General features: G+C 39.9%; 1 protein-coding gene across 1 annotated transcript in view; it reads right to left on the reverse strand.

Annotated features, from left to right (window-relative positions):
• RELN (reelin) overlaps positions 1-27,063 on the reverse strand; it is a 298,352-nt gene that overhangs the window by 226,291 nt on the left and 44,998 nt on the right. The window contains exon 2 of the mRNA XM_087765536.1: positions 21,959-22,069. Within this exon, the coding sequence (XP_087621662.1) occupies positions 21,959-22,069 (111 nt within the window). The remainder of the gene's footprint in view (positions 1-21,958; positions 22,070-27,063) is intronic.

A 27,063-nucleotide genomic window follows, 5' to 3' on the forward strand; every position in this document is an offset into this window, starting at 1 on the left:
ATTGAGGACGGAGCTCGTGTTGAATAAACTGCTTCTTGGTTTTGAAGCCTGCTTTCATACGAGTGAACCCAAACGGCAACAGAGCCATTCTGGACTGAGGCTGAAGACAGCACCACAGTGGCCTCCTGGGGAAGCTGCCCCGCGTCTACAAGTGAGCAAAGACACGGAGGAGTGGGGAATGCCCCTGTGTCCCGCTTCCCCCAAAAATATTCATGGTAGAACACTTGTGATCACTAATTGTGGCTGTAATGAATTTGATATACTCCATGCTTATAACACTGCCTGGTCTTTATTTCGCAGTTTATCTCAATGAATCACCGTATTTTACTTTGAAATAATTCCCATAATTAGTTTTCCATCTATTTTTCATGTAAGTATTTTGAAACACCAGCAGTGCACAACTAGAGCTGCAGGTTGTCCTGGCAACATGTCAAAAGCTCAAGGGCTGCCGATACTCTGCATATAGGTGTATATGGGATTTTTTCTGGATATACATGCAGGTTATTATTATTTACACAGCTCTATGCAGTGTAGTACAGAGTACAGAGAGCTCTTTGGAAATTCCATCCAAGCTTACAGTAGATAGCCATATTTTGATAGCCATAGAGAAATAATAATAATGGAAAGACCAAAAACATGCAAAATTATCTTACAACTTTTGAATGCTTCTTTTTTCCTTGCTCCTTCTTAAATGATGCATTTAAGAGATTTTTTAGAATAGTAAATAAAGGAAATAAAGCATTTTATCACATGCAAATACACAGACTCTCACAGTGTGTGACCTAAGCCCAGATCTGTCCAACCCATATCAGCAGCTTATAACACTTGAACTAACTATCTTATCATTAAGTTTGGCTACGCTGAAATCACTTCTCTGAATAATGAGACTCATGTGGGCATCTCCAAATCAGCTTTCAGCTGCTTAAGTCAGCTACTGATAAGAATATATAAAATTGTAAAACTTTTATAAAAACTGAGTAAACACTTGAGCGGTTAGCCCCTGATAACTCCGACAGGTATGGTCCAGACCACTTGAACCTATACTTTAGATGCTTAATGAGCCAGTCCTCACACAGTAAATGATTACGCTCCTTTTATAAACAACATGGAGAGACATGGCCTGTGATGGGCTCCACAGAAGGCTACCTGTAACTTACGTCCCATTCAGTTGCACAAAAATTTCAGATTTCAGGCATTGCTTGATAATAAGGGTTATGGATCACAAAAAATTAATATATGCAACAAAAAGAGATTGTGATTTCCCCTTAGCTAGCCCTACGATACAGCTATTTCCAAGAAAATGAAGAAATCTTTTTCTTTCTAGCAGGCACCTTTTTTTTGCACTGACTATCAAAAAAAGACTCTTGTTAGGGATCACAGTCTATGAGCCAAAACAAATTCCCAGTATTCATTGCAGATGTGGCATTCAGAGATTTCAAATCTTTTTATAACTAATTCTACCCACTCTGTGCAAACGGCAATTTTCAGAGACGTGTAACATGGGTGGATTGGTTTAGCAGAATCATTCTATTAGGGACAACTACCTAGTAAATTTAATTTACCTTTTGAAGTAGGAAAAAAGTAAGAGTTACGGAAAGATTGTTTAAAGAAGAACATTAAGGACAGCAAAAAATGCTGAAGTGAAGAGAGGTCATGATAAATCTCTGAGAAGTAGCGGTGAGTGAGGCGGGGTTTTTTTGGAGCTCTCTCTGGGGTGCTTTGAAATAATGAAGGTAATAGAAAATTCTGTATTTGTACAGGAAAGTTGAAAATAATCTTCAAGACAAATACCCTATGAAACAAACAAATCTTTGCTGCTGAAGTGGATCATTTTGATGTGATGCATTATTCATAAAAATGAATGCATGGCTATATTCAAAGCTGAGCCTGAAATGCCTCAGAGCATCTGGACAAAAAAGTAATAGTTAAATAACTACATCTCTACAAATATAGCTGTAGATATAAGTGTCCTTCATATCAGTATAGGTCTTCTTACAGGGAAAATGAATAAGCTAGTACAGTGTAAGATACCTTTATCCTGTTAGAATTGGATCTCTGCTAGAGAACATACCAGTTTGATCATAGCTCCCTTCCTAGAGCTCCTGTTGTTACATCAGTACAATTTTTTTTGTGCATAAAATAAGTCTTAAAATCCACTATATCATAGAAAACCTTATTTTAGAGTTTCTGAGACTTCTGTCCAGATGAGATTTCCTGAAGGAAAGCCTTTCTTTGGTTTGATGATCTAAGCAGGAATAGCAGTACTTCTGCTTTGAGGCTTATGTTTTTCCCACGGAGCTTTACTGAGCTATGCTGTGGGCATGTGGTTCTTCCCTGTAACTACTCAAAGAAAGAAGATCCCATTCTTCACTCCTTCCTGAAGGACCACCAATGGATTACATTACATTAAATTAAAAAATGCAGTTATGCCACATATTGCAGCACATACCAGGAATTCCCATGCTGACCATGAATTGAAGGCTAACTTTCATGTATTTTGTACAAACTATTCATTCTAACTCCCCCTAACCAAACATCTGAGTTCTTGGATTAATTTTTCACAAGGAAGCAGCAGATACACTTGGATTTCAACAGCTTCATCTCTGTTAGTTCCTCTGTTCTCATGCCTACTTCTCCCTCACTCCCATTGCTTCAGCAAACCTCCTTCTGCTCAACCTCTTCAACATCCCGTTCTTTCTACTCCACCTGCTTCCACGCTTTCTGTAGACTTCAAATATCCCTGTTCAGATTTGCTCTACAACCCATCCCTTCAACCTATTTCCTAAAGTAGTTCTCAAATGACATGCTTCACTAGAGAACTGCAGAACAGAGCTATCTTCACCTTCTTTCTTGAGAAGTGGACCCAAGAAAATATCAAACAGTTAATTCCAAAGTAAACCACTGGGAAATCTAGCGTACATTGCTCAGGGGTTTCTCTGTCACCAGTCTCCCCAGAACAGCGTGCTCACAAAATCCAAGAGCTCCTCTACATACTTCTCAAGTCCTCAAGTGAGTTCTGGAACTAAAATGACCCGCAAATAATGAAAGGTATCCTTTCATTGCAATGTGCCATCACCGAAAGAGCATTCTTCTCTATACTGTACAACCATTTGGCTGAAAATGAAATCTGTAGACTCACAGTTTGGTTCATGACAATTCTCGATTCCCTTTGTTTCATTCCCATTATTTGAAGGGCCTTGATGTTTTCAGTGTCATCTAAACATAACTGGCCTATCCTGTAATTAAACTTTGATCAAATTTTTAATGGGATCTCAGAGGAAAACAGTATTTGACTAACATGTATTATTCTGCATGTATTAATCAAGTGAATTCTTGTTGAACTGCTTGAATTTCACATAATAACTACTCTTCCCCATTGTTAATTAGCAGAGCAGGAAAATTATGGAATCTGTTTTCACTGAAATAATACTTTTGTATCTAGAACATACTGAACCTTTTTATTTTAATTGTCAACTCTGATTCACTTAGTTTCAGAATATCATTTTTAGCCTTTCCTGAAGCACTTTACTTAAAAACACAATATCCTTATATTCAAAAATAGTCCAAAACCATATCAAACTATACATTTATGGCATTAAGTGCTTGAATTACTTAGGCCAACTATCCCTTATAAATGACCATTATATAGCACTTTCATGAGTATTGCTGTTAGCATTTTCATCAGTAATCTGGAAGCAGATCTGAAATCACCAAGTGCGATACTTTCTGAATGATACAAACGTTGGCCAAGTGGGAACAAATCCTGAGTCAGGTTAGTCATATGGAATATCATAAACAGAGTCTTTGGTAAACAAAGTCTACCTTAAAAACAGAGCAAAACAAAACAGAAACCCCACAGACCTGTAGGGGCAAGGAACTGAGGCTACAAGGATACCTGTTGCTGGGGTTCACATTTTTAGAAGGAAGCCGAAAATTGCTACAGTCTGGAGAAAAGCTAATATGCCTTATATCTTCTGCTTAGATATAAAAAAGATTCCTTACACTAAAAACTTAGTGTTCAGTCTCTATAGGTTATAATTTATTACTTGAAATTGAGAAGTGATTTAATTTCAGTAGGTAAGTATCCTAACATAAAGAAAATATCGCCTAATAAAGGACTTTCAGACACACCATAAAAGACATAGCAAGAACCAGCTCCTGGAAGCTCAAACAAGACACATGAAAATTAGATATTAGGCACCTTTTTAAACAGAGTATGATTAACAACTGGAAAAAAGTATACAAAGTGGATTTTTTGCCTCTTGTAGACAGTGTAAGGTCACGCACTTTAGATAATAACAAGAATACTTTCAGCTATAAGCTAGAAACAACTGAGGAGAAAGCTCAATCCACATTAGTCACTCACAGTCTGACAATGAGCTACCAACGTGGAAAAAAGGCAAACACTGCCCTAGAATGTATCAGCTCAATTATTTCTAGTAACAATGGTGGGAGTATTAGTATGGTACTGGTAAAGCATTGCTAAGACATCACTTCAATTATTGTGCGTAATTGTGAACGCTTGTGTTCAAAAAAGATTAACTTAGGCTGGAGCAGCTGCAGAGAAGGACTACTAGGATGATGAGAAGAATGTAAAATATGTCATAAAAGGAGACAGAAAAAGCTTGTCTTGTTTAGTGAGAGGATGACTGCTATCGCTAAATATAACAGGGTTGTAAAGGAGCTGTTTAAGCCAAAGGACAATCATGGTATAAGAACAAAGGGTGGAAACTGGACTTGAATAAATTTACTGTAATTTAGGTCCTTTTTAATCACTAGGCAAATGAAGCATTGAAACAATTTTGCAATAGGAATTTGGGAGATAAATGAGTCTAACCAGCTTTAAGACAGAGCTTAAATCCACAGACATTCAAGCTACAGCATCATTGTCATGGCTCCTGCACCACCGGGGACCAGAGCCAAACTGAAAGGTCCCCTCCTGGGGACAGTTCACCAGCACCACAGGGGTCAGGCGTCAAAATGGGCCAACCACCCCCAAACTGCAGGGACTGCTGAAACAAACATCGAGCTTAAATTGTGACTGAGCCCTGAAGTTAATATCTTACTAACATCTTCTCTCAAAAAAAAGAAAATTAGATCTTCTTAGAAGCAGCAGGCTCTCTGTCAATGTCAGAATTTCACTTTTAGAAACTTGCACTAATCATTCCTTTATTCTTTTCAAAGCAAAGCTCAAATTACACTGAAAATGTCATGGTTAAATGGACTCATACCAAAGTTCACATACAAATAGGTAGCATTTAGATCAGGCTGCCAGAAATACGAATTACCTGGATATCAAACAAACATTCACTATTTCTCTTGTACTTCACAGGAGTAGGAAGCACTGCTCCAGCCACTAAAAGACAGGTTACCATTTATTAACAGTAGTTCAACTTAATGTTGTCTGACTCAATTAAATAAATATTGCTGCAGGTACCTTTCTTGTTGCATATGAAGTAGTGAAGTAGTGCTTTACTGTAATAGCAATCTAGCTGCAGTATGATTATGTATTTTCCTCCAAAAAACCCTCAGTTTTTTAAAAAAGGTCACTTCATTACATTGGCTTCCTGAAACACTTCAGATTTGTTTTTTGTCCTCAGGGCACAAAAATTACAAAATCTGCTTATGAAGACTCTAAGCTATTTTCCCTTGATTAGAATTTTTAAACTACTTATAGCTTCCTACCATGCTACCAGTTTTTGCTTTCTTGAATGCTATGGCTGCTCTAATTAGATTGATAGTTTCTCACTTTGCTATTCTGAAAACTCTAGAACTATATTTAAAAAAAAAAAAAAGCCTCAAGAAACAAACTGCAAATAAAATGGATGAGGATTTAATGTTAAAGTGCAAGTTCCTCTGCGTTTAGAATTATTATTGAATTTTTGCGAAAAGAGATATTTTGTTCATGTGGCTTGTGGAACTCACAAAACCGTGCCTACAATTATTTCCCCTGAAAATATCCACTTGACAGTATCCCATTTTTATCAGTTCCAGAGTTCATGTTTTTTTCTCTGGTACAACTACTTGCCTTCACGATGTTTCATTTTGTTTTGTGACAAATAAAGTAGAGGGAATACTGTACATTTTCTTTTACTAGTAAAACGAGGAACATTTTTTTCAATTAAAATAGACAATGAAAATAAAGACACATAGTCTTGTGTTAGACTGTGATTCATAAGATTGAGCACCAGTTGAATGAGTTTTTAACATGTTTTGATACGAGTGGGATTTTTTAAATAACTGGCATTGTTTTTGAAGCTATTTATATTTCATTTCACTCATTTATAAAGAAATATCTAGGGTAAGCAGAGAAGGCTCAAAATAAAGCATGCCACAAGATTACAATAGGTAGGACTCAAGAACTTGGACCCTCTCATAACCGGTTAGCAGATGCCTCTGTTGGAAACTGCAAATGAATTCAGTTGAAAATTAAAGGTTTCCGCGTCATTCACTAGGGACTGGAATTCAGCCTTTAAATACACATGGGAAACCATCAAATGTGAGTCAATAAAACAATGCATGAAAAGCCACTTGTCCTGGCGAGACTCTTCTACACCAGTTTTTGAGAAAGCACTTCAGAGGGTTTGCAATAGCACAAATTCCACAGCCAGCATAAAACCAGATTGTGTTAACAGTAACCCTTCCTCCTCTTTCTTACCCTGTGCCAGCAAGGTGACATTAAATAGAATTTCACTTAAATTAATTTACTTATTAAATAAAAAAAAAGTTGCTTCCTGTAATTTTTAAGCTATGCTTAAAGGAAACCATAGCTGCACTTCAGCTATTCCCAAGGCTGAACTACGAAGTGGTTTGTTACTAAAACCAGACAATACCCTGAGTCTCTGAAGGAGAAAAGCCATGGTAGGACTCAGCACCAGACAGAGACAATATAGACGTGCCTGAGTGTGAGCGAGGGGTCTCGGCTCCCTGCAGCCAGTGGAGATGTGATCAGACCAGGACATAGGACACCTGTCTGCCTTAGGACACTAATTCCCTACATGTCACCAGCTGCATCAACTGCACAGTGATGTCTAATGACACCTGAGATGCTCGAGGCATCCAGAAGATACAAGACCTAATGGGGACCCATGTCCTCCTCTGGCAGGTGCTGGAAGCTAAGCGATGGCTGAGGGAACCTTGACTTGCTCCAGGTGCCCAGGTACGGACAGCTGAATCTGGCTCTAGACTGAGCATAAGGGGGCTGCAGTGGATATTCCTACTCTGACATGTGTGAACGTACATCCTGGCCCAGCTAGCATTTTTAAATCTCTTTATGGTAACATTTTTGCTTGGGATTGTAATTAGGCAGTATCCACCTTCCTAAAGACAAGGATGGAAAGGAAGAGATCAGAAATTCATACAAGCTCCAACATTTTCTTTTGCAAATAGTTTATCTCATAAGACAAAATTCTGTATTTCCTTCTTAAGTGTAAAAATCTGTACTTTGATGATTGCTTTACACTCAAATAAATCTAAGTTGGAACTATACCAAAGTTTCCTAAGTCATTTTTCATAAATACACAATTTAAATCTCCATGTTTTACTGACAAATGTTGATGTTGTAAAGCTCAGTCACAGAAAAGCCAAAGAAAATTAACCAGTTGTAAGCTGACCTTACCTCGCCTTTGGGGAAGGAATAGGAAGGGCTCTTACTAGAGAGTCAGAGTTTTGTTAGTATTTTACTTAAAGGACAAACACCATAGTCCATTTCTTCTGGCTGGTTTGTAAATTTATGCTTTGGATATTAATTAAATTTACCAGGTGGAAGTCCTCTGCTATGGGCCAGAGACACTATGCCACTGACTTGTCTGTATTAAACTTTTACATTCTCATAACCTGCTTGAAGTAGACGTTTTTTTTCCTATGGAATATTGCACACTTCTTAGAAACTTTATACATCTCTTATAATGACAGTTAAGATCTTAAAAGCTAGTTTTCTAAGGAATATCCCAATCAATTATGTTTAAAATGCTTCATGTGCTATTCAATCAAGATCCTATGTAACAGAGAGTTCTACTTTACAAAGTCCCTCAGCCTCTCTGAACCAATCTGTCCCACCCCTACGAGTTCACTGAATCTAGCTTTTTTCCATATGAAGTGACTACAAGATCTTCCTTGAGCGTATCTATGAAACCACAGACTCACAAAGCTTCAGGAACAGTCCAGTTTAACCCTGTTGCTTCAGTGGTTAATCAGCTCACCAACACATTGCTCCATTTACCCTGAAGAACAGTATGTGTCTTGTACGTGTTCTATCCTCCCCACCAAGCATAGCTACAGCTCCCTTCACATTTCCTTCTTCCCCACAAAATTGCCCCCTAGCTAGTTTAACAATTAATAACGTGACTGATGCCATATTGTAACAGCGTATGGTTGTCATTGCACCATTTGCATTCCCCGTGCTTTCTCTGTTTTATAGTCTTACATTGTTCGATCAAATAAAGACACAAATGTGATCCATAACTTTTTGTGCTGAAGTCCAGAGCTGAGCTACTCGCCTTGGTTCCTACTAAAATCAGTGTGAAGAAATCAGTATTTTTGGAGACAAGTCATCTGACTAGCTCAGATGGCTAGTGCAGGGTAAGGCGACCTATGCCCCCAAAGTGCCGGCCTCTCTCCCAGAGCAGGAAGGAAGCCCGGGGGACCAGCTCAGCTGCTCGCCATGACCCCCTGCCGTAACTGAATACGAGAGACGTCTTCAAAATTCCTCTAGATGAACAACAGCTAGTGTCAGAAAATTACATCTTCAGAAGTACTTTGCATTTCAGTGTCAGTCCCTGGAAAACGGGGCACATGAAGGCACGTCTGCGTGTGAATGCCTGTCATGGAGGTACACTAAGACTAACGGAATCTAAGGACAAACTCGAACAACTTTATTGCACAAAACAACCAAAACCGCACAACAGAAACTAATGAGAAACAGGGGCAAACTGAAATCCATCAACACTCCGGTAACGTTTCACACATAACAGGTTTGAGGTGTCAGTCAGGGTGCTGTTACTGCACGTCAGTACGCACGAGAATGACGATCCAACGCGCGCACACTCGCTCACTCGTGCGGGGGGGACTCTCTCCCTCCCGTGGGTACCCAGAGGGTGCAATCGCTCACCCCAGCGGGGTGGGGGCTCACTCGAGGACACCCAGAAGAAATCACTCACCCGAAGGAGGTGAGGGCACCCCATCCCGGGAAGTCTCCTCAGGCGGCGCCCCATCCCGCGGGAAGAGGCTTCGCACATTGTCCGGCTGCTCTGAGAAGGCCGCTCCGAGGGGGCGGGTTTGCGGCGGCCGCTCCATTTATATCCTCGGTCGGATCTGAGCCGTGGCCATCATTGGCCATGATCCAGAAGATTCTCCGAGCTGAGGCGCCTCATTGGCTGCGGGCCCTGTCTGTCGACGGATAGGCCCCGCCCCCCCGCTCCCCCTGCCGAGGGTTGCACGGAGCTGAGGGCACGGTGGAGCACAGAAGGCGGGAAAGGGCGGTGATCGCCGTGTGGAAAGCCGCGGCCTCCATGGGCGGTGTAGCGCACCTGCGGCAGCGCCTCAGCCAGCCCCCGGGCTCCCCGCGTTATACACAGCAACGGCGAAGCACCTAATGAAAGGATCCTCAGAAACAAGGCTGAGGAGATCCGCCTAGGAGTAAAACACGGAATAAAACCCTAAACGTTCCTGGTTTTAAAAATGTGAAAAATTCAGTAACTAAATTCCTCAGAAATATTTCTCAGGAGAGAAAATGTTCTTGAATTTTACATATCCTGCTCAGTGTATTTCAGTGGAGAATAAATAAATATTTATTTGTTCCATGCTAAGCAAGAAGTCCTTTAGATTATCCCACGTTTGGTAAGTTCTTCAAAGCAAATCTGAATTCTGTATGCATGCTAAATCTTTAGCCAAACTTCAATTAGAAGGTGGCATACACCTCTCTGATAGTCTCAGGGAAAACTGCAGCTGAAGCATATCCCGGTTTATTTTGGTTGAACTCTTGGCAGATCATGACTGAAGATTATTTAAAGAGTTCATTACATCTTTGCCCTCCTTAAGCAAAGGTTATCGCAAAGCTGCCTGTTTGAGTGAGTTATGACTACTGAGTGGTCACTAATGCCTGTGATATTACATGTTCAGTGATAATTTAAGTAGGTAGTTAACAAGGAGAAATCTCTACCAAGACCTTTATTATGGAATCTAAAAATAGTAAAGTTTCATTTACAGGTAGAAAATAATGAGCTCAATGTATGTATGTGCTGAGCAAGCACATGGGATATTTCAACAAATTCACTATTCACATCAAAATTAAAAATTTAAACTTAATCTTTCTAAAAATTAAGACTTGCAGGATAAAACAGCTCTTAAAGACTTTTTTTTTTTTATCTAGACTTCATTAATGCTCATATTCCTCATCTTAACAGCTAATGCTGTCAGCATTTATTGATTCAGCCTTCTAATAATTACATCATCTTTCCAGCATGTCAGAGAACGTCAAGGTGACTGTGATGCCATATGACTGGAGTATGACTCTAGTGTCACAAAATATTTGTGTCAGTTGTTTATCCAGAAACAGACATATAGCGAATCTCAGAGTGTTAGAGGAGAAAAATATTGACTTTATTAATAAACTGCTATGTAAAATGTTTCATTGCTTCCTGTAATGCTGCCACTATAGTGTCATCAAGTAATTATTTAAATAGTTTTATTTAAATGAACTAGAACTCAACTAGGGCGCTTTGACCAATGTCACATCTTCCCAAAACACCATGAGGTCTTTCACCATTCAGCTATTTAATAGATGTTATCTGAAAAAAAAAAAACAAACCAAAACCAACCAAAACCAAACCAAAACCAGAACCCACAAAATAAACCCAACCACATTCTCACACAGCTGTAAAGCTACTTTACTTTCCTGTAGTGAGGCTGGATATTGCCCTTGTGTATCACCTGGATTTGTCCTGAAGGTTTATTTCCTTCAAGCATTCAACCAGCTCAAGCTTAGGCTTCTGAAAAGACAATTGCTTTGGTTACAAACTGCACTGATTTTAATAATTGTATTATTTTTCCTATGGGTTGAAATGAGGCAAGAATTACAATATATTGATTCATTTGATAAATATAAAAAAATCCTGATTTAAAGATTTTAATATCTTGAAGCTATAGTTTTGAACTAAAGGCATTTTTTCTTTCTTTTCAGAAGCAAAAGTCAGTGTTCTGGACAGTAGGTCCAGTAGGTCACCAGAAATAATTAAACTCAAGCAGCAGATAAACTAATAAAATATGAACACATATCTTTTTTTTTAAAGAAATTAAATATCATCATTCTTTCTCCTTCACTTTCAAGAACTTTATAAAATAAGGTGCCAAGTCACGCCTGGATTGACATGATCACCCTGGAATAATGGATTTCACTCAGTAATAAAATCCAGCTGAGCAGAACTGAGGAACAACCCTACCCCGAGGAGTAAGTACTTCATGTGAAGGACTGCACTTTTTCTTTCCAAGGATTTTGTGGCAAGGATGACTGGACTGAAATCACTTTAGGACTGACTCGGGCTCTTGCGAGGTGATGCTCGCATATGAACAAGTGCCTTTTAGTAACTTAACAATTTTCACCTCAATCTAACCTCAAATTTTCTAACCTCAGCAAAATACCATAATCAGTAAAAACCTCTTTTTGCTGTAACACAAACTGTGAGCATGACCTTGTGCCCATGCAAAGGCATAATCCCTTCTTCTCTCCACCTGCCAACACTGCTGGCGATAGCTGAGCAGGAGCAGCACGGAGGGTCTCTGCCCTTCCCTCTGTGCACCAAGAGAGCAGGGAGCCGGCCCTGCTCCCACCACACCGCACAGCAACATGGGCTTGCTAGCCTTGTTCGCGTATTTTAGCATCTGATAAAGATGCAACCATACCAATCATTCCCTACGAACAGAAATTCACTTTCGTTGGTATATTCTTGAAAATGAGATTATTCATTTTACAAGACCTGGAGCAGATTTTTCTTGTGAACCATCTCTGAAAACACACAAATGATTTTCAGTCACAACACTGATAACAGACAAGCAAACAGTGAAATCAACTGGTAGGACAGGTGATGATCAGGATCTTAACAGAGGGCTCTTGAGCTCCATTTTTCTGTAAGCCCGATTTTTCACCACATATAATCAACTCCACTTCGAAATACAACAAATTGGCAGATATGGGGGAAGCAGTCTGATCACAACATTTGTTTGTCATAATATGCCAGAAATTAGTTTACAAACTTGTCTTCGAAATTACAATAATAACCGTTTCCCAATATCATTCCGCATTTGCAAGAGGCTTCAATGCATCTTAATTGATGAAGTCCAAGAGCCCAGTAATTTCAGCTTGAATATGCGATCGCATCCTGATAAACACAAAATGCAGGGAAAATAATAGGCCTGGCACAACGGGAAAGTTGGGGAGAGGGGACTCCGACTGACTGTCACAGCACAACACATGACAATCAAGCATCGCAGAAGGAGGCTCGGGACAAGAAGCGATGCAGGCAGACACATTGGCAGTGTGAAGTTCATGCAGCCATGGGAACATTTGCTTAATATATTCTTGAGGCATACACACACAGAATGCAATTTTAAGATGGCCCTAAATTTCTAGATGAGGGCCTTTTTTCCCTACTTCATTAAAGATACCTCTGTGTTACTAGAAATTACCATGCAACTTCAGCCTGTCAATCCAGCTGAATGTAGCTCTCAAAGCACAATGACAATGTCTTTTAGAGGGGTAAGTATTTTGTTATTGTTGCTGCAATCAATGAAGGCTTAATTTGTTTTTCCTTGACTTTTATGCACTATTATCCATATTATAATAACAGTCATGAACATTTAAAGATAGGGTTTTATTGTGCCAGCATGTCTGTACAGAATAATAAAGAAGAAAGTCCTTGCTTTAGAGATCACGATCTAACTGGTGAACAAATAAGACCAATAAGAAAATAAAATGATAATAAAAAAAAGAATTGAGTCACACACTGACATTTCTCTAATCGATGTCAAACAGGAGTGATTTACCCATAAAAAAAAGAGAAGATGGATTTTAAGGTAACATTTCAGTGAGAGCACACAGCTCAGCAAACTTCCACGCCTTTCCCCACGCACAGAGGGCACCGTGGAGAATCAATGAGAGGAACATGGCTCGCTGCCTGGCTACTCCCTTCCGTCCCTCCTGGGGTAGAAGAGTGGGCAGTTCAAGGCCTCAGACTCTACAACTATTTTAATTGCTAATCTATTACGCAAGAAAATGATCAGACCAACTCTATGTATCTTGTTGCCTGCCATGTCCTTCTCTTCCAACTGTCTTTTGTTTGTCTGGTTTTTACTGAACTCAGTGCCACGTAAGAGAACTCAAGTGAATCTGGAATATCAGGTTCTAGCAGTTATGTTGGGGCTACTTGCTTGTCTCTTGGTCACAGCAGAATTTAGGTAGAAGATGTTAAGGTCTCCACTCCAGGTCACCTACAAGCTTATAAGGTAGCCCAGGAAACTTTGTATTTCCGGGGTTACTCTTGCGAGTAGGCAAGCTGATTCCATCTCCAAGATTCAGAGGCTTGAAGTGTACCTACACTGGGGTTTAGGTGTGATTTAAGTTTTGGGAAAACAGTGCAGGATCCTTAATGAACGAGTTAGGTACTGTACTCTGCATGGAGCTGTGCCTCAGTGCAAGGATGGAGGAGCCCCAGGTAAGAGGCAGGTTGATGCGATGCCTCAGGAAGCCCAGGCTACCAAGAGGTGCACAGGGCAGCTGGGCTCTACCCTTGTCCCATGCCCAGAAGCTCTAAAAACTGTTCACTTGCACCAAATTTTTCCACGTGGTCACCATTGAGGTCTATCTCATTTCCTAGATCCCTAGATCCCAATTTTGACACGTAGGGGCTGATATGTGGAAGGGCTGAGCACGCTCAACCCACACTGGCATTAACAGGACCTTTTCAACATACAAATTGCTACACAGTTCTCAGCATCTCTGAAAGTCAGCTCACAGCCATCTTAAAGCAGATACCAAACTTGTGGAATACTTTTGGTCTTAATCATTGTTTTTCATTTACCGTTGGTAAAAAGGAGATAATGCCACAAGCCTCACTGTATACGTTTTTTACAAAAAATAAAAATTTGGAATATGCTTGTTAATAGCATTCAAAGTGCACCAATTGAACATGGTATTTGAAATTAGGATGAAAAAAAGGAGAGTGAGGAACAAATACATATGTGTATATATGGGGTAGTGTATATATATAAACATTATTCTCCTTTATTAAAATGACCTACAATTTGCACACTTCAAAAAGTGTTACTTACTACTTTCAGTAAGTATTAGATAGATAAAAATTACCAGCATATCACAATGAATATTTTAATCTCCTAATATATTTTTAATGAAATCCATACCTTATTGGGATCAGAATCCTCTCAGAGGTATGAGATAGCAAAAAAACTGATCTGATCACTTCACAAAGTCTTACATCAGTTTTTTACTACATGTATTGTACTAAAAATTACAAAGCAATTAAAAAAATCCCATTAAAATTCAATGATGCTCTAACTTTTCCCCATACCATTTTCTGGCCACTCCGGGGAGAAAAACAGATGTATATAAGACCCGAAAACCATCACTACTAAATAAATGCACTTGCTAAATTGGACCAAAATTGGCCCCAACACATCAATTAGCACTTCGATTGTGGCTATGTAAAGCTGTCTCTAAAGGAATTTTCTTGTTTAAAAACTCCAGGGGCCCCTTTACAAGCACTGCCGCACTGGAAAACGTTCCTCTGCGTCTCCGATGCAGTGGCCACCTCTCATCTCATCTGCAAAGCATTAAGTGTTGCCTGTAGCATTAAACACCCGCCTGCACCCGCTATTCAAAGCTAACAAATACAGGCAACGTTACTTGTGCCACACTTCTACAGAGGTTCATTCTCCTTTTCAACCTTGACTGCACAGACACTAGCAGGAGCTACCGGTATATTTGAAAGGTTAAGAGCTCGAGTTATTTTACTGTCATCTTCATAACGCTCCAAAGACATTTGAAATAAATTATGGAGCAGACACCATCACTCACTTTTATGAATGTTAAATTGTGGAGTAACTCAGGGATTCTCAGCAGATTAGGCAAAATTGGATTTTGATGTCCAAGAGCTGCTGCTGCCATGGCAGGGGGTTAGGGTAAACTTGACAAGTACAAGTGTACTTGCAGACGTGGGTGCAAACGTTCAGGGTGATAGGACTGGGTCGAACTCGACTCAAACTAGGACAGTTTAAGTATTTTCTGTGTAGGCTCCCTCTCTGCTTAGCTTGTTTCTCCCACCTTGGGGCATTGCATTACCCAGTTACATGTGGGGAATTTTCCTCCTCAGCCAGTAAAATACTTGAGGACACAGTTCCTTGTTGGGTAAGCATGGGTAATTACTGCCTATGCCACGATAACGAAAAGGTGTTGTGTTAATAAAGCTGAAACTCTTTCCATAAGGCACATGTGATAGTCAACCACTTGTAGAAATGGTCAGCTTTTGGCCATAAACACATTTAAGTAGTAATTAAACATTGTGACACACAAACTTTGAAAGTTTTATCATCATTATGGTTTCGCTACATACCATTTGCAGGGGGGAGTATCCCAAAACTGAACTCAAATGTAAACTTTCTTGACCAATGTCAGTTTGGCACCAACTCACTATTTAATTGACTGTTAACAAATTCTCCAAGATATGACTGCTATACAGATATTTTATCTTCCTGTTAATTGGTAATTATGCATTGGCAGGAAAAACAGTGTTTCTTTCCAATTATTCCAGAACTCGGTGATTATTTAAACTTTGCTAATTAGCAGCAGAGGGCTGGTACGTCTTCTAGGCAAATTGTATTTGATAGTCCCTATTAAAATATACATGGCAGTAGTTGACTTGTAACAAACAAACAAAAAAAAAAAAGCAGCAGTTCAAAGGGTATTAGATACAGCACAAGGCAAATGGGGGCCTATTAAAATTTCCCCAACTGTTCTAATGAGAATGACGAGGGTCATTTCTTCCTAGTTTACCATCTGTTTGGTTTCTGGCAAATATCTCCGGTGTGAAGGGAGGGTCCTGGAGCCCATTTGGCTTGTCACAAAGTAAATCAGGGATCTACAGCAATTTCAGTAAGTTACAAAACTGCACTTCAAGAGCTGTAGCATGTACATAGCTGGAAACTTTTTTTTAAGAGCTGACATTTACCGATTATTCCTTACTTTTTAAAGCTGTGAACAAGCATGGAGAGGCAAAGGCTGAGCAGGAGGGATCAATTTTATAGGCTCACCTAACAAGAAAAATCCAACAGTTGGCCTTTTTCCATCTCACAATGTTAGTGGGGGATATTTTCCCTTTATCTGTCAAAATCTGAAAGCAAAACATTACCCCAGAACCATCAGTGTTTGAGCATAAACTGATGCCAAAACCAAGCCCCTGAAGGCTCGAAACCACATGCCCCATCCAGGAGCAGCGGGAGCCTCGGGTGCCTCCAACACTCGGTCCAGACCGATGCACCAGCAGAGCTGGGGAGTACGACCAGAGCATTTTTTGCAGTGCTCTCTTGGAGACGACACTGTGGGTGCCCTTCAGCCGCCCAGGCACCCCCTTTGCCCTTCTTCCTCTGGGCATGAAACCAGCAGCATCACCGATGACACCCCCCTACAGTCACTCTGCCCTAAGACTGCTTGTGACCTGTGAGCCAAGGGGAAACACGGGACCGGGGAAGTACTTCTGTCCTCTTCCCCAATTCCCAGCTCATTCAGAGCCAGATCAAAACAATTCTTCACCTATAAATTGAAAAGGATTTTTGGTTTTGGTCTGCTATGCAAACATATATGTAACCAAAATACCAAGCAAAGGATTATGTGAAGGCTGCCTTAATCTTGTCAAAAGGCAACAGAATAACTTAAAAAGAAAAGAGTATAAGATAAAATGTAATGCCAGGTAAATTATTTCTGGAGATTGCTCTTCCCAGGATTTCCTCTAGGAAATGTATTGTCCGCCATATTTTAAGGAATATTTGTAACTACTCAATTTTTTTTTTAAAATCCCAGAGGCTCAATGTATTACTTACAGTAGGTATGATCACCTTCACGGTAGAGAAACAAAGAATTGCAAAAGAGGAAAGATTGCAAGATCATCTTTCATATCCCATTTTTTGCTTTCTAGCAGATGCAATTCCCCTGTTCAGGCACTAAAACGTTTCCAGGTAACATCACTCTCACAGACTCTTAAAAAGTAGCCCACAGAGTTAAATAAAACCTAAAATTCACCAGCAGTTTATGACCTCGCAGTAGAAAGGAGACATCTGTTTTAAAAGACAGTAAATTACAAGTTGTATAAACCTACACAAAAAATAAACCAAAAATTTTCTGTTAGCCAATTAGGCCTGTGGCAACACTTTGCAGTGTAATGAGAGCTTTGAATCCACTGCCTCTACCATAATAGAGCCTATCAACTTTCAAAAGGACCTTTTCAATTTAGGATGAAAGGTTAATGCATATACAAATATCATCATGGAATGACTTGTTTATTCCACATTTATTAAAAGGTAAATATCAGTGTAGTAATTACAATTTTGCATAAAATTAGGGAAATTAGGGTTTTGGGGGCTTAACTATAAAGGCTTACATTTTCCAGTGTAGTTTGTAAGAAACTTAAATAATTCGTCATGTGCGCATGATGTGAAAATCTACTGGGGAGCCAGAAAGCTTTGGGAAGAGTCCGAATGCATGGAGATGCAGTGTGACTGGCAGGTCAAAGGCAAGCTTTGATGTGCATAGCCCAGCACATCTGTCTGCTCAGCCAGCCTGTCAGCCGGGACGATCCCGTGTAATGAGACAGATTCAGGTCCTTAGCACACAGCGCTCCTTATCGCTGCTGAGGGATTACGCTGTAATCTTCTCCTTTAATTGCAGAAATGATACCGCGTTCCTTGCTTTCCAGCGCACATGGCTTTGGAGGAGCTGAGCTGGATTTTCCTACTTATCCCAAGTTACAGACCGGTACCCCTACCACTCACCAAACCCATTTAACCTTAATCTCTTTTGCAAGCCATCATTCCCATCAAACCCACCGATGCATTTGTAGCTTTCTAACATGTTTTTTTAGTACTCCTGTCTCCCACTTTCCTCTTATATATTTAGAAATCAAGCAGTGAGAGCACCTAAATGACCATATGTACATCCTGGCTGTATGGGAGGGTAGCCTTGGTGGGCTGATAAACCCCAGAGCACGGCCAGCAGATGCCCCAAGCTATGGAAAAGAGGTCAAACACCAACAAGGACCCTCACAGTCAAAAGCAGAAGGAAAGGACACACGGGGATGGAGAGATTCCACGGGAATCCAAAATGCGTCTCCAGAGTGATGGGGTGTGAATGACACTGAGGGGTATCAGTGTGGCTTGAGAAAGGGGGTGATGAAGAGCAGGATTGCTCTTCAGCCTTCAGCAGGCAACGCTGAAGGACGTGGAAGCAAGTCCCAGGTAGGCACCGCACTGATCAGGAAAGGAAGGTGGAAATGACACTGGAGAGCTGCAGCTTAGGGTATCTGTTGTATCATGGGATCTAATGAAGAAAGAAATGCTATTCTTAAAAGCTCAATTTAAGGATTATTTCTTTGCTAAAGGATCCTCACAGCTTGCTTAGTGAGGTTTCAAGCACACATTTATGTTTTATGCAAGTTCTAATTTTAGCTTTACAGTTTTAGTTTACCCAGACAATGGTTCAGCTTGGGACAAAAGATGAATATTTATGACCACTATTAAGTTTTATCCCCACAAGCTCTCTCATTTCTCCCTAAAAGAGTTGTTAGAAGGTTTCCCAAATAAAAATTTCAGCAAGTTTCACATCAGTATAATCCCACAGAGGAAACGAGGAACTATTTCTTTGGCTACATAATATATACTGAAAAAGAAAGAAAACATAACCCTTAGAATTAACTCTGTTAGCAAAAACATATTTTATCTTTTTTCTTCAAAGCTTCTTGACACGGTTATCTAGCTGTGATAACTGACAATGATTGTGTCTCCATCATGTGACTTCCTAAACTGGGTAATTAAAAGATAATTGTAGGCACAATACAGTAACGTATGGCACAAACGACAGATATGTGTATGTTGGGAAGACTTCATATTGTCGGGGCAGGCTGGAAGATTATGATAATCTAGCGTGACCTCCTGTGTGATGCAGACAAGAGCATTTCAATGGTAATATTGCAAGGGAGAAAAAAAAAAAAATTCTTCCCCACTCTGTAAGCAACGACTATCAACCCAATTTCAGAATATTGCTATCTTCAGGTTTTAAAGGCCCAGCTTTGGCACCCCCGTCTAATCTATGATAAACCACATAAATCTTTGAATTGAGGTCTCTGAACCTGACAATAGTCCTCAACATTTTTAAAAAAATAATTTCCAGCAAGATAACTCTAACCCGAACATCACCATTACTTGCTGAAAAGGAGGAGCAGCTTCTTTGCTAACTGGAAATGATGACACAACAGATGGATCCAGGGTTTCTTTCTGCTTTATGTTTTCTTCAGAAAATGAAAGAATACCATTCCCATTTACTATTTTACTAAATAATACATTAAATACTGTGGACACCACTCTCTTTTCCTACTGCAGATAGTAGATTTTAAAATGTTGTTAATTTTTAAAACTACCAAATTGTTTTAAAAAACATATAATTCACATGCTAAATGCTTTTTGGAAGAGGCCAGACTTCTCATCTCTCACTGCAGAGCAGAGAACAGAAATGTTTATGTAGTTCTCAGTCCTGGGAGCCATCAGAACATCACTGATTTAATATTCATATAAAATTAAGTTTAAAGGCCATTGCCATTTTTCCTTCACTCTTAACTTTTTACTGTGACTGCAAAGACACTGCACAAGAGCATCAGCTCTTCTGAAACATTCCGACTGGTTTTTTTCAATATATATGCAAGCTTAGGAACTAGCAAAGAAAAACAGCAAAATAAGATTTTCATTTAAAATGTTGCATAACTAACAACTGTAACACAACTGACCCTTCAGTTTGCCTGCAGAAAGTTGGAAAGAAAGGTCATAGATGGCAGCAGTTTTTCTCTGACATGGATGGAGGCATGCTCGAGACAGAGCAGCAGACCTCCCCTGGGCATGATGTTTGAGAATTTGTATCGACGAGCAAAATGAAGTAGCTCCAACCACGCATGACTGCTTTTGCATCTCTCTGGCTTCCCTATTTTCCCAGCCTGCAGGCTTGGCTCTTCTTTTGGTCCACAGAATGCATGTGTCACCAGTTTAGTCGTTGATTATCTTATCAGCAACTGAATGGTCAAAGTAACACATCAAAAGCTAGAAAATTACCTTTGGCAAGTTAAAAAAGGCCATGTCTTTTTTCCTGTCGCTCATCACATATTACTTTAACATTGTCTTGGTGAGACACCCACTATAACAGCCCTGTTCTGCAGATGAAGATACAAACTTAGGAAAAAATAGAGACGGATTTTGTAAATGCACAAAGCTATTTAGGTTCTTAAAATTTTGCTTAATTTCCATTCTTAAATATTTAGATGTGATTAAAAATGGCTTGTATACCTTGCCCAGTGAGTTTTTCATACAGGGCCATGATCTCCCCAATGACATGATACAAACACATGTTTTATGGCAAGATAATAGCTTGCTAGTAACTTGACCATCCCAAAAATTTCACATTGATAAGTGCTTTTCTTCTCACTTACTCCACCAGATCCTATTCATCCTGTAAAGAGTATCGTGGGAAAGGAGAAACAGCAGTACTACTGCTTCCAGAAAAGTCAATCTTTCAGTGTATTTTACCTAAGACGTGAAATACCTGTGGCAGCCGTGCTCTTCCTTTGAAAGACTGAGCAAAAGGTTTGAGGTTGATCGGTGGTGCTATTCACAGAGGCAAAGCCCTTCTCAAATTATTCCTCAATACAGCTTTAAATAATGTGCTGTTTATGTTGCATTATTTCATTTACCAGCATACGTATGTCTGCTGTACGGCACTCACAGGCCCAGGCCACTCGTGTTTCACATGCGTTATAACAGAGATAATTACTGTGAAAGATTATTATGAAGAAAGTACTGAAGTTTAACAGACAAATAAACATTTAAACATGCTACTGCAAGTGCAGCGCAGTTGGTGTCCCATACGACTGGTACCTATTTTTGTACCTTCACCCCAGATTGCTTGTTAGGGGTCACAGAGTTCCTCCAATTGGAGGAACACAATTCTTGCAGTTATCTGTAGGGATATAAAAAATGCTACCAAATAACAAACTGCAGAAGGTATAGCTGTAAATTACTTGCACAAATTTAGCAGAGATTTTTCAAAAGTGCTTGTCCTTAGCACAGCTGGCCTGGCTGCTACTGCTGAATGCAACAGCAGAACTTGAAATATATAATAATCCTGCAAAACCTGTCCTACCCCTTTTACTACAATTCTGTTTTTCGTACATGGGAAAATAATTGGCTATATAAAATACCTTAACCACCATTCTGGTTTTAAGGAAGATGCTATTGTTAAGTGAACAGAAAAAATAGGTTGACATAAGCTGAAAGGAATCAGTTTTTCAGCCCAAGAACAGTTAAGACACCTTGGGCAAAATGCTTTAGTTTATACCGAATGTCACACCATTTCGAAATGGCTGTTTTAACCAGTTCAGGTGCTGAGGCTTTTCTCCCTTAAAATTCATATAATTCAGTATAACAGTACCAGGCTGACCAAAGACAAAGAAAGTGGAGGACGAAATAAAAGCTGTCTAAAAGCCACCACTGTCTTACCTCATTGACTCCCACTGACTTCCATGTATCATTGATTACTCAGCCTAAATTAACCTGGTTTAGTAATTGTGTTGTTACTGATGTCCTCTGTACAACCAAGTATTCATTACCCTGGGTTGCAGAATGTAAATGACACTGGACTTACCAAATCCAAAAGCACTGGAACCACCAACGCTCTGGGAAGCCTGAACACTGGTAGAGGTGTAGAGCCCAGTTACCAGTAAGCCATCAAAGAAGGTACTTGTCGAAATAGTCACTGAAATCAGAAAAATAAAATGTGTAATTATTTATAAGCAGTATTTAAGATCCTATACACAATCTGTGAGCAGACTCTTGCACTTGAATGAGATCCCATCATTCAGTACAGTGAATTCATCTAAATTCCCCCAATATTTGTGACACTTCAGTGGCTTTAAATTGGCTTTCCCATGTAATTTCCCCAAACAACTTGTTCAGCATTCAAGCTGTGTGTGCCAAGTTTCAGTCTGCTCCTGTACAACTTCCTCAGGGTTTACTTAAAGAAAATTGACTGGTTTACAGGTAAACGACCGGCATTTGTTGGTGTTTGACTCAGCTTCTATTCCTAAATGAATCATAAGTCATGTACTGGTAATCATCTGCAGCAGGAACCAGACACAAATTGAGCATTACAACAGGCTCTGAAATGAACATCAGAAGGGTGGTGGTGGCCACCTCTGCTTGGGAAGCTGCCTTTGCTAAAAGAGCAAACTGTGCTATACACTAAATGCACAATGAGTTAGTAAAATGTAGCACTGAAATTTATGGCTTGTCAGTAATTGTCAAGACATTAGAATATAGTAAAAGCAGTGAAATAACCGGGATTATTGTATTGTTATTTCTGGACTTGAACAGAGTGCTAAATTATGGTTATTATACATGTTATAGTATTATACGCTTAAGTTATATAGTCGTCTGGGTCATTACAGATTATGTGTATTTAAATAACTCATGAATATATTTTTAAGAGATTCTTAGATATCAACAGTAAAATAATCACTCAAATAGCATCTACAAGTAACACTGGAATCTCTATATTCTTTATTAGAACTGACAAATCTTGCAATATTTATTCTTGCAAACACTAATTTTTACTTCAGTATCTTTCAGATTGTATCACTGTATACCTATCATAAGCTTCAGTGGTTCTATCTTGGAAAGAGCTAAATTATTAAGTGACAGGTTTAGGTTTTTCCCATTATATAAATGCAATATCCTCTATGGTCAGAATGACTTCTCTAATCCTACAGCAGCACGGAACCTTCTTCGCTTCATAATAATCTCCTGTCCATTTCTTTTTTAATTTAATATTCTAACATTAGGTTGCGTACCTCTGAATTGAAAATCAGAACTAGGAAACTTTACAAAAAATGAATTAATCAGATGATAGCTTTACAATGAGGTAAATTTTCTTCTCTCTCTCCTCACCTTTGTCTGTCTAATATCATCCTTATCTACATCTAATGTCTGTTTAATATTATCCTTTTCTACAATCTTTACTCATATTGATTTAAATATGGATAAACTGCATTGCAAATCTATGGCCTACCATATAGGACTTTTCTTTCTTTTTTTAAACTGCATTACAAAGGGTGAAGAACTTGCAAGGAGATCCACACAAAAAGATCTCCCTGCTGAAGAACAGTCTCCGTACTTGTAGCCTCGTACACTGAAGATGCATCAAGACCTTAGTTACCACGCTGGTTCTGCTTTCGTTCTTTCATCCTTTTTTCCCCTCCTCTTAACACACTGAGATCAGTGCTTGACAGGGATTGCTGATAAACTCTGATCTCTCCCTGCAACGCATTCTACCTCCCTATATTGCTCTCCCTTGCTGGAAACATCACGAGCCAGTGACTGGCCACGGAACAGAAGCAAGGTACTGCGAGGTGACTGCTAGTACGTTCACTGGTGATACACATTCAGCAGTGAAACAGTTGGGGTTTTTTTTAATCCCAACAGTCATTCAGTGTTTCATCTGGGGTGCATATTGGCCTAAACTTACTATTAAATATCTAAAGAACATGCAAACATTGACAGTGGCTTAATTTGTTCTGTGCAGAGGAGCAATATTTACCATGTTTAATTTATTCTTCAGCTCTTTATATTTTATTATCTTCCTTTCTTTGATTATTCAATAGTATACTGAATAATTCCCGAATCCAACTTTTTTGCTCCCATGACTCCAAATTTCAGTGTTTTGCAATAGACACTTCCCTGAATGCAGGTGCAGGTTCAGAGCCATAAGCTCAATTTTTAAGAAAAGGCCACTTCTGAGATTATATGTTAAAAGAACAGCAAAAGAGACTAGATTTTTTTAAAATAAAAAAGTATTATGGAGAGAAAAAGAAAATCAAACAAGCAAACAATGAATTCTTCCTGCGTTTGATGATGAAGTGGCGAATAATGCAGAACCTTTTCTTCCCTTTGTGCTTTTAAAACAACAAAGAGGCAAAACATATGTTGAAAAAATATGCCTATGTGTTATTTTTGAAGACTTGGCAAAACAGTCAGTGAAAAGCATTGATAGAAGGGCACCGGGCCAGTACTTTGCTGCCATTTTGTTTCCCTGTGGGGAAGCATCTTATTCTTTACTGAATAGGATATAATGCAAAATCCTACTGTGAACAGGTGACCAGTTTCTCTCTGGGAAAGAAGTGATATTTTACAATGCCTGTATTTGATTTTGGACATATTTGTGTGATTGTCAACCCTCATTTTACATGAGCATGTAATAGGTGAATTTTTATTGTTGAAAAATTTCCACAGTATGGCTCCCTCATTAAGCCTCTGGGAAACTGCACAATGCCTCTAGCACATTTTTTAAAAACAGAGCACTAGGCTGTTATTATACACGTGTCATACATTTCAGAATAATTTCATAGTTCTTCAAAAGGAAAAAAATTAATCATGACATTCTCAGTGATGATTTTTTTCTCTACCCAGTGGTGAAATACATCAAATTCCCATAAAATGAAAGAAAACACACGCCATGCCAAGTGTTAATGACCAAGAACAGGAAAGCTGTGCTAATGCACAGCCCAACAACAGGACCGTGATTTTATGTCGGGACTAGGGCTTGTTACTGAGGCCTCTCAGCTTCCCTTTCTAACAGCAAGAAGATTCCTCTGAGATCCCCTCCATCAGGCTTTGTTTCTGCCTTTACACTGGCTCATGCCATATGCAGTTGATGCCAAACATCCAGCACTTCAGGAGTGAGGGCTGAATCCAAGACCCACCTGAACCTTGGAAAACATCTGGAGGGGCACAGCTCCATGGGGTACCCGGGGCTGGGGAGGCAAGGGGGGCCCTGGCACAGCCCCACCACCCACCCCATGGTACCCAATGGGCAACACAGCAGCAAGTCTCATCTACAAAATGTCCAATCAGGCTCTGCTCCATCCTCCACAACACCCTTCCTTGGGAGGAGAATTTGGGTGAGTGAAGAAGGGAGGAGCCCTTCCCAGCCCTGAGGACTGCTCAGCTGGGCAGGAGGGACGCCAGAACCTGCCACCCCCCACAGAGCAGCACCCCGTGGCCAACCCTTCTGAATGCTGCGCCGGGGCAAGTGGGGAGCCCCGGGTTGACTTGTCTCACCACTCACACTGGGGATGGCAAGGGAGCTTATGAGAGAGCCCGTGGGAGCAGGTAGCCCACGGCACAGACGTAGGTAGGAAGCCCTCAGCTCCCTTGAAATAGCCCAGCAAGAGGGACTGAGAACATCTTCCCAAGAAATACAGGAGGGCTGCACTGTGAACAACCTACTGATCAGGCAACAGCACACTGCAAATATTAGAGGCAAAGCTGATAACAGCTACTTTAAAAGTTGCCCAACATTTCTTTCTATTTTCAGTTCCTGAGATCTTTGCCAATTTTCACCCTCTTGGGCTTTTTAGTTTGTTTGGTTTTTTGTTTTGTTGGTGTTTTTTGGGGTTTTTTTTGTTTGGTTGTTTTTTTTTTCATGGTGTCTGCCTCAGACTGATTTAATTATTTAAGGGAGAAGGAATTTCAGTCAAAACACTTTGTTCATTTCTGAGATGAGGTTAGAGGAAAACGTTGTGTTGCCCTGGCTGAAAAATTCCAGTGTCCTTTGCTTTCAGCAGCTCTTCCACTCTGAAGTGTGAGAGCTGTCCTCCAAGTTTGGACAAATTATATTTTTTTTATATATTACAAAAAAAAAAAAAAAAAAAGAGTTCACACATGCTCAACAGAGACGTTTTCATTTTTAGCATCTAAATATTTCTGGAGATTCTGTCCTCATTTAGCACTCTTAGAGCACTCGCTGACTAATAGAGCTCACTGAAAAAAAGTCCCATGAAATATATTTTAGTCCAGCTATACTGCTTTGTTAAAGCAGAAGTGCTTCGTGGAGGTATCAGTTCTAATGATGTTTTTATCTGGGAAGTTTCTCAGTGTTTTAAAGCAGAAAGTCATGTCTGCTGGTTGGAAAGAAAGGGATCTTAATCAAAAGTCTAAGCCTTGTGATGAGAAAACATCAATTCAGCAGAATCTCACTTCTCAGAAAGCTGCAAAATGTTACAAAAATGAAGTTGCTCTTAAAGTTTGACCAACGCCCTCCCCAATAACTTAAACCGAGGAGACACAAAAGCAGATCTGAGGGCAAGGGGACAGTGATTGAACTGGGACGGGAAGGTGGTGACACTGCAACCAATACAGGGAATAGGGGAAGAGAGACTTTTTGGAGAAGAAGAACTGACGAGCAATGGGCAAGAGGGGGCTACAGCTGGGCGGAGCAGTAGATCGAAGGTGATGGAAAGGAGGAGATGGGATGTGCAGCTGTGGCCTGGGAACCCTGGAGGAGATGTTCAGTACAAGGGACTCACAGTGACCAGGGACTGAGACCAGGCACAAAACCACCTGCAAAAGGCAACAGCAAAGCTTAGGTCAGCCTCACGTGCTGGTCAACAGCCAGATGGCAACCCACTATGGTCTCTTACTCCACCTTCTGAATCAAGTGAACAGCATTTCCATGATGGATATGAAACCTTCCTGTCCATGAATCCATGGGTTAGGTGGATAAATTCAGTTTACTTTGTAAAAGCCTAGGAAATGGCTCCATAAAAAAAAAATATCTTATCAGAGCTGGGGAAATACCACAGAAGTAGCCTGTGGTGCCACTTTGCCCTACCCTTCTTTTGTACAATGGTTGTGGTCACAAACTTTTTTGAAACAACTGTATTTCTGAGAAGCATCAGTTCTGTTCAATTTTCT

The sequence above is a fragment of the Nipponia nippon genome, unplaced genomic scaffold (genome assembly GCF_047370975.1).
Source record: "Nipponia nippon isolate SJK-2023a ecotype South Korea unplaced genomic scaffold, ASM4737097v1 scaffold_3, whole genome shotgun sequence".
Classification (NCBI taxonomy): Eukaryota; Metazoa; Chordata; class Aves; order Pelecaniformes; family Threskiornithidae; genus Nipponia; species Nipponia nippon.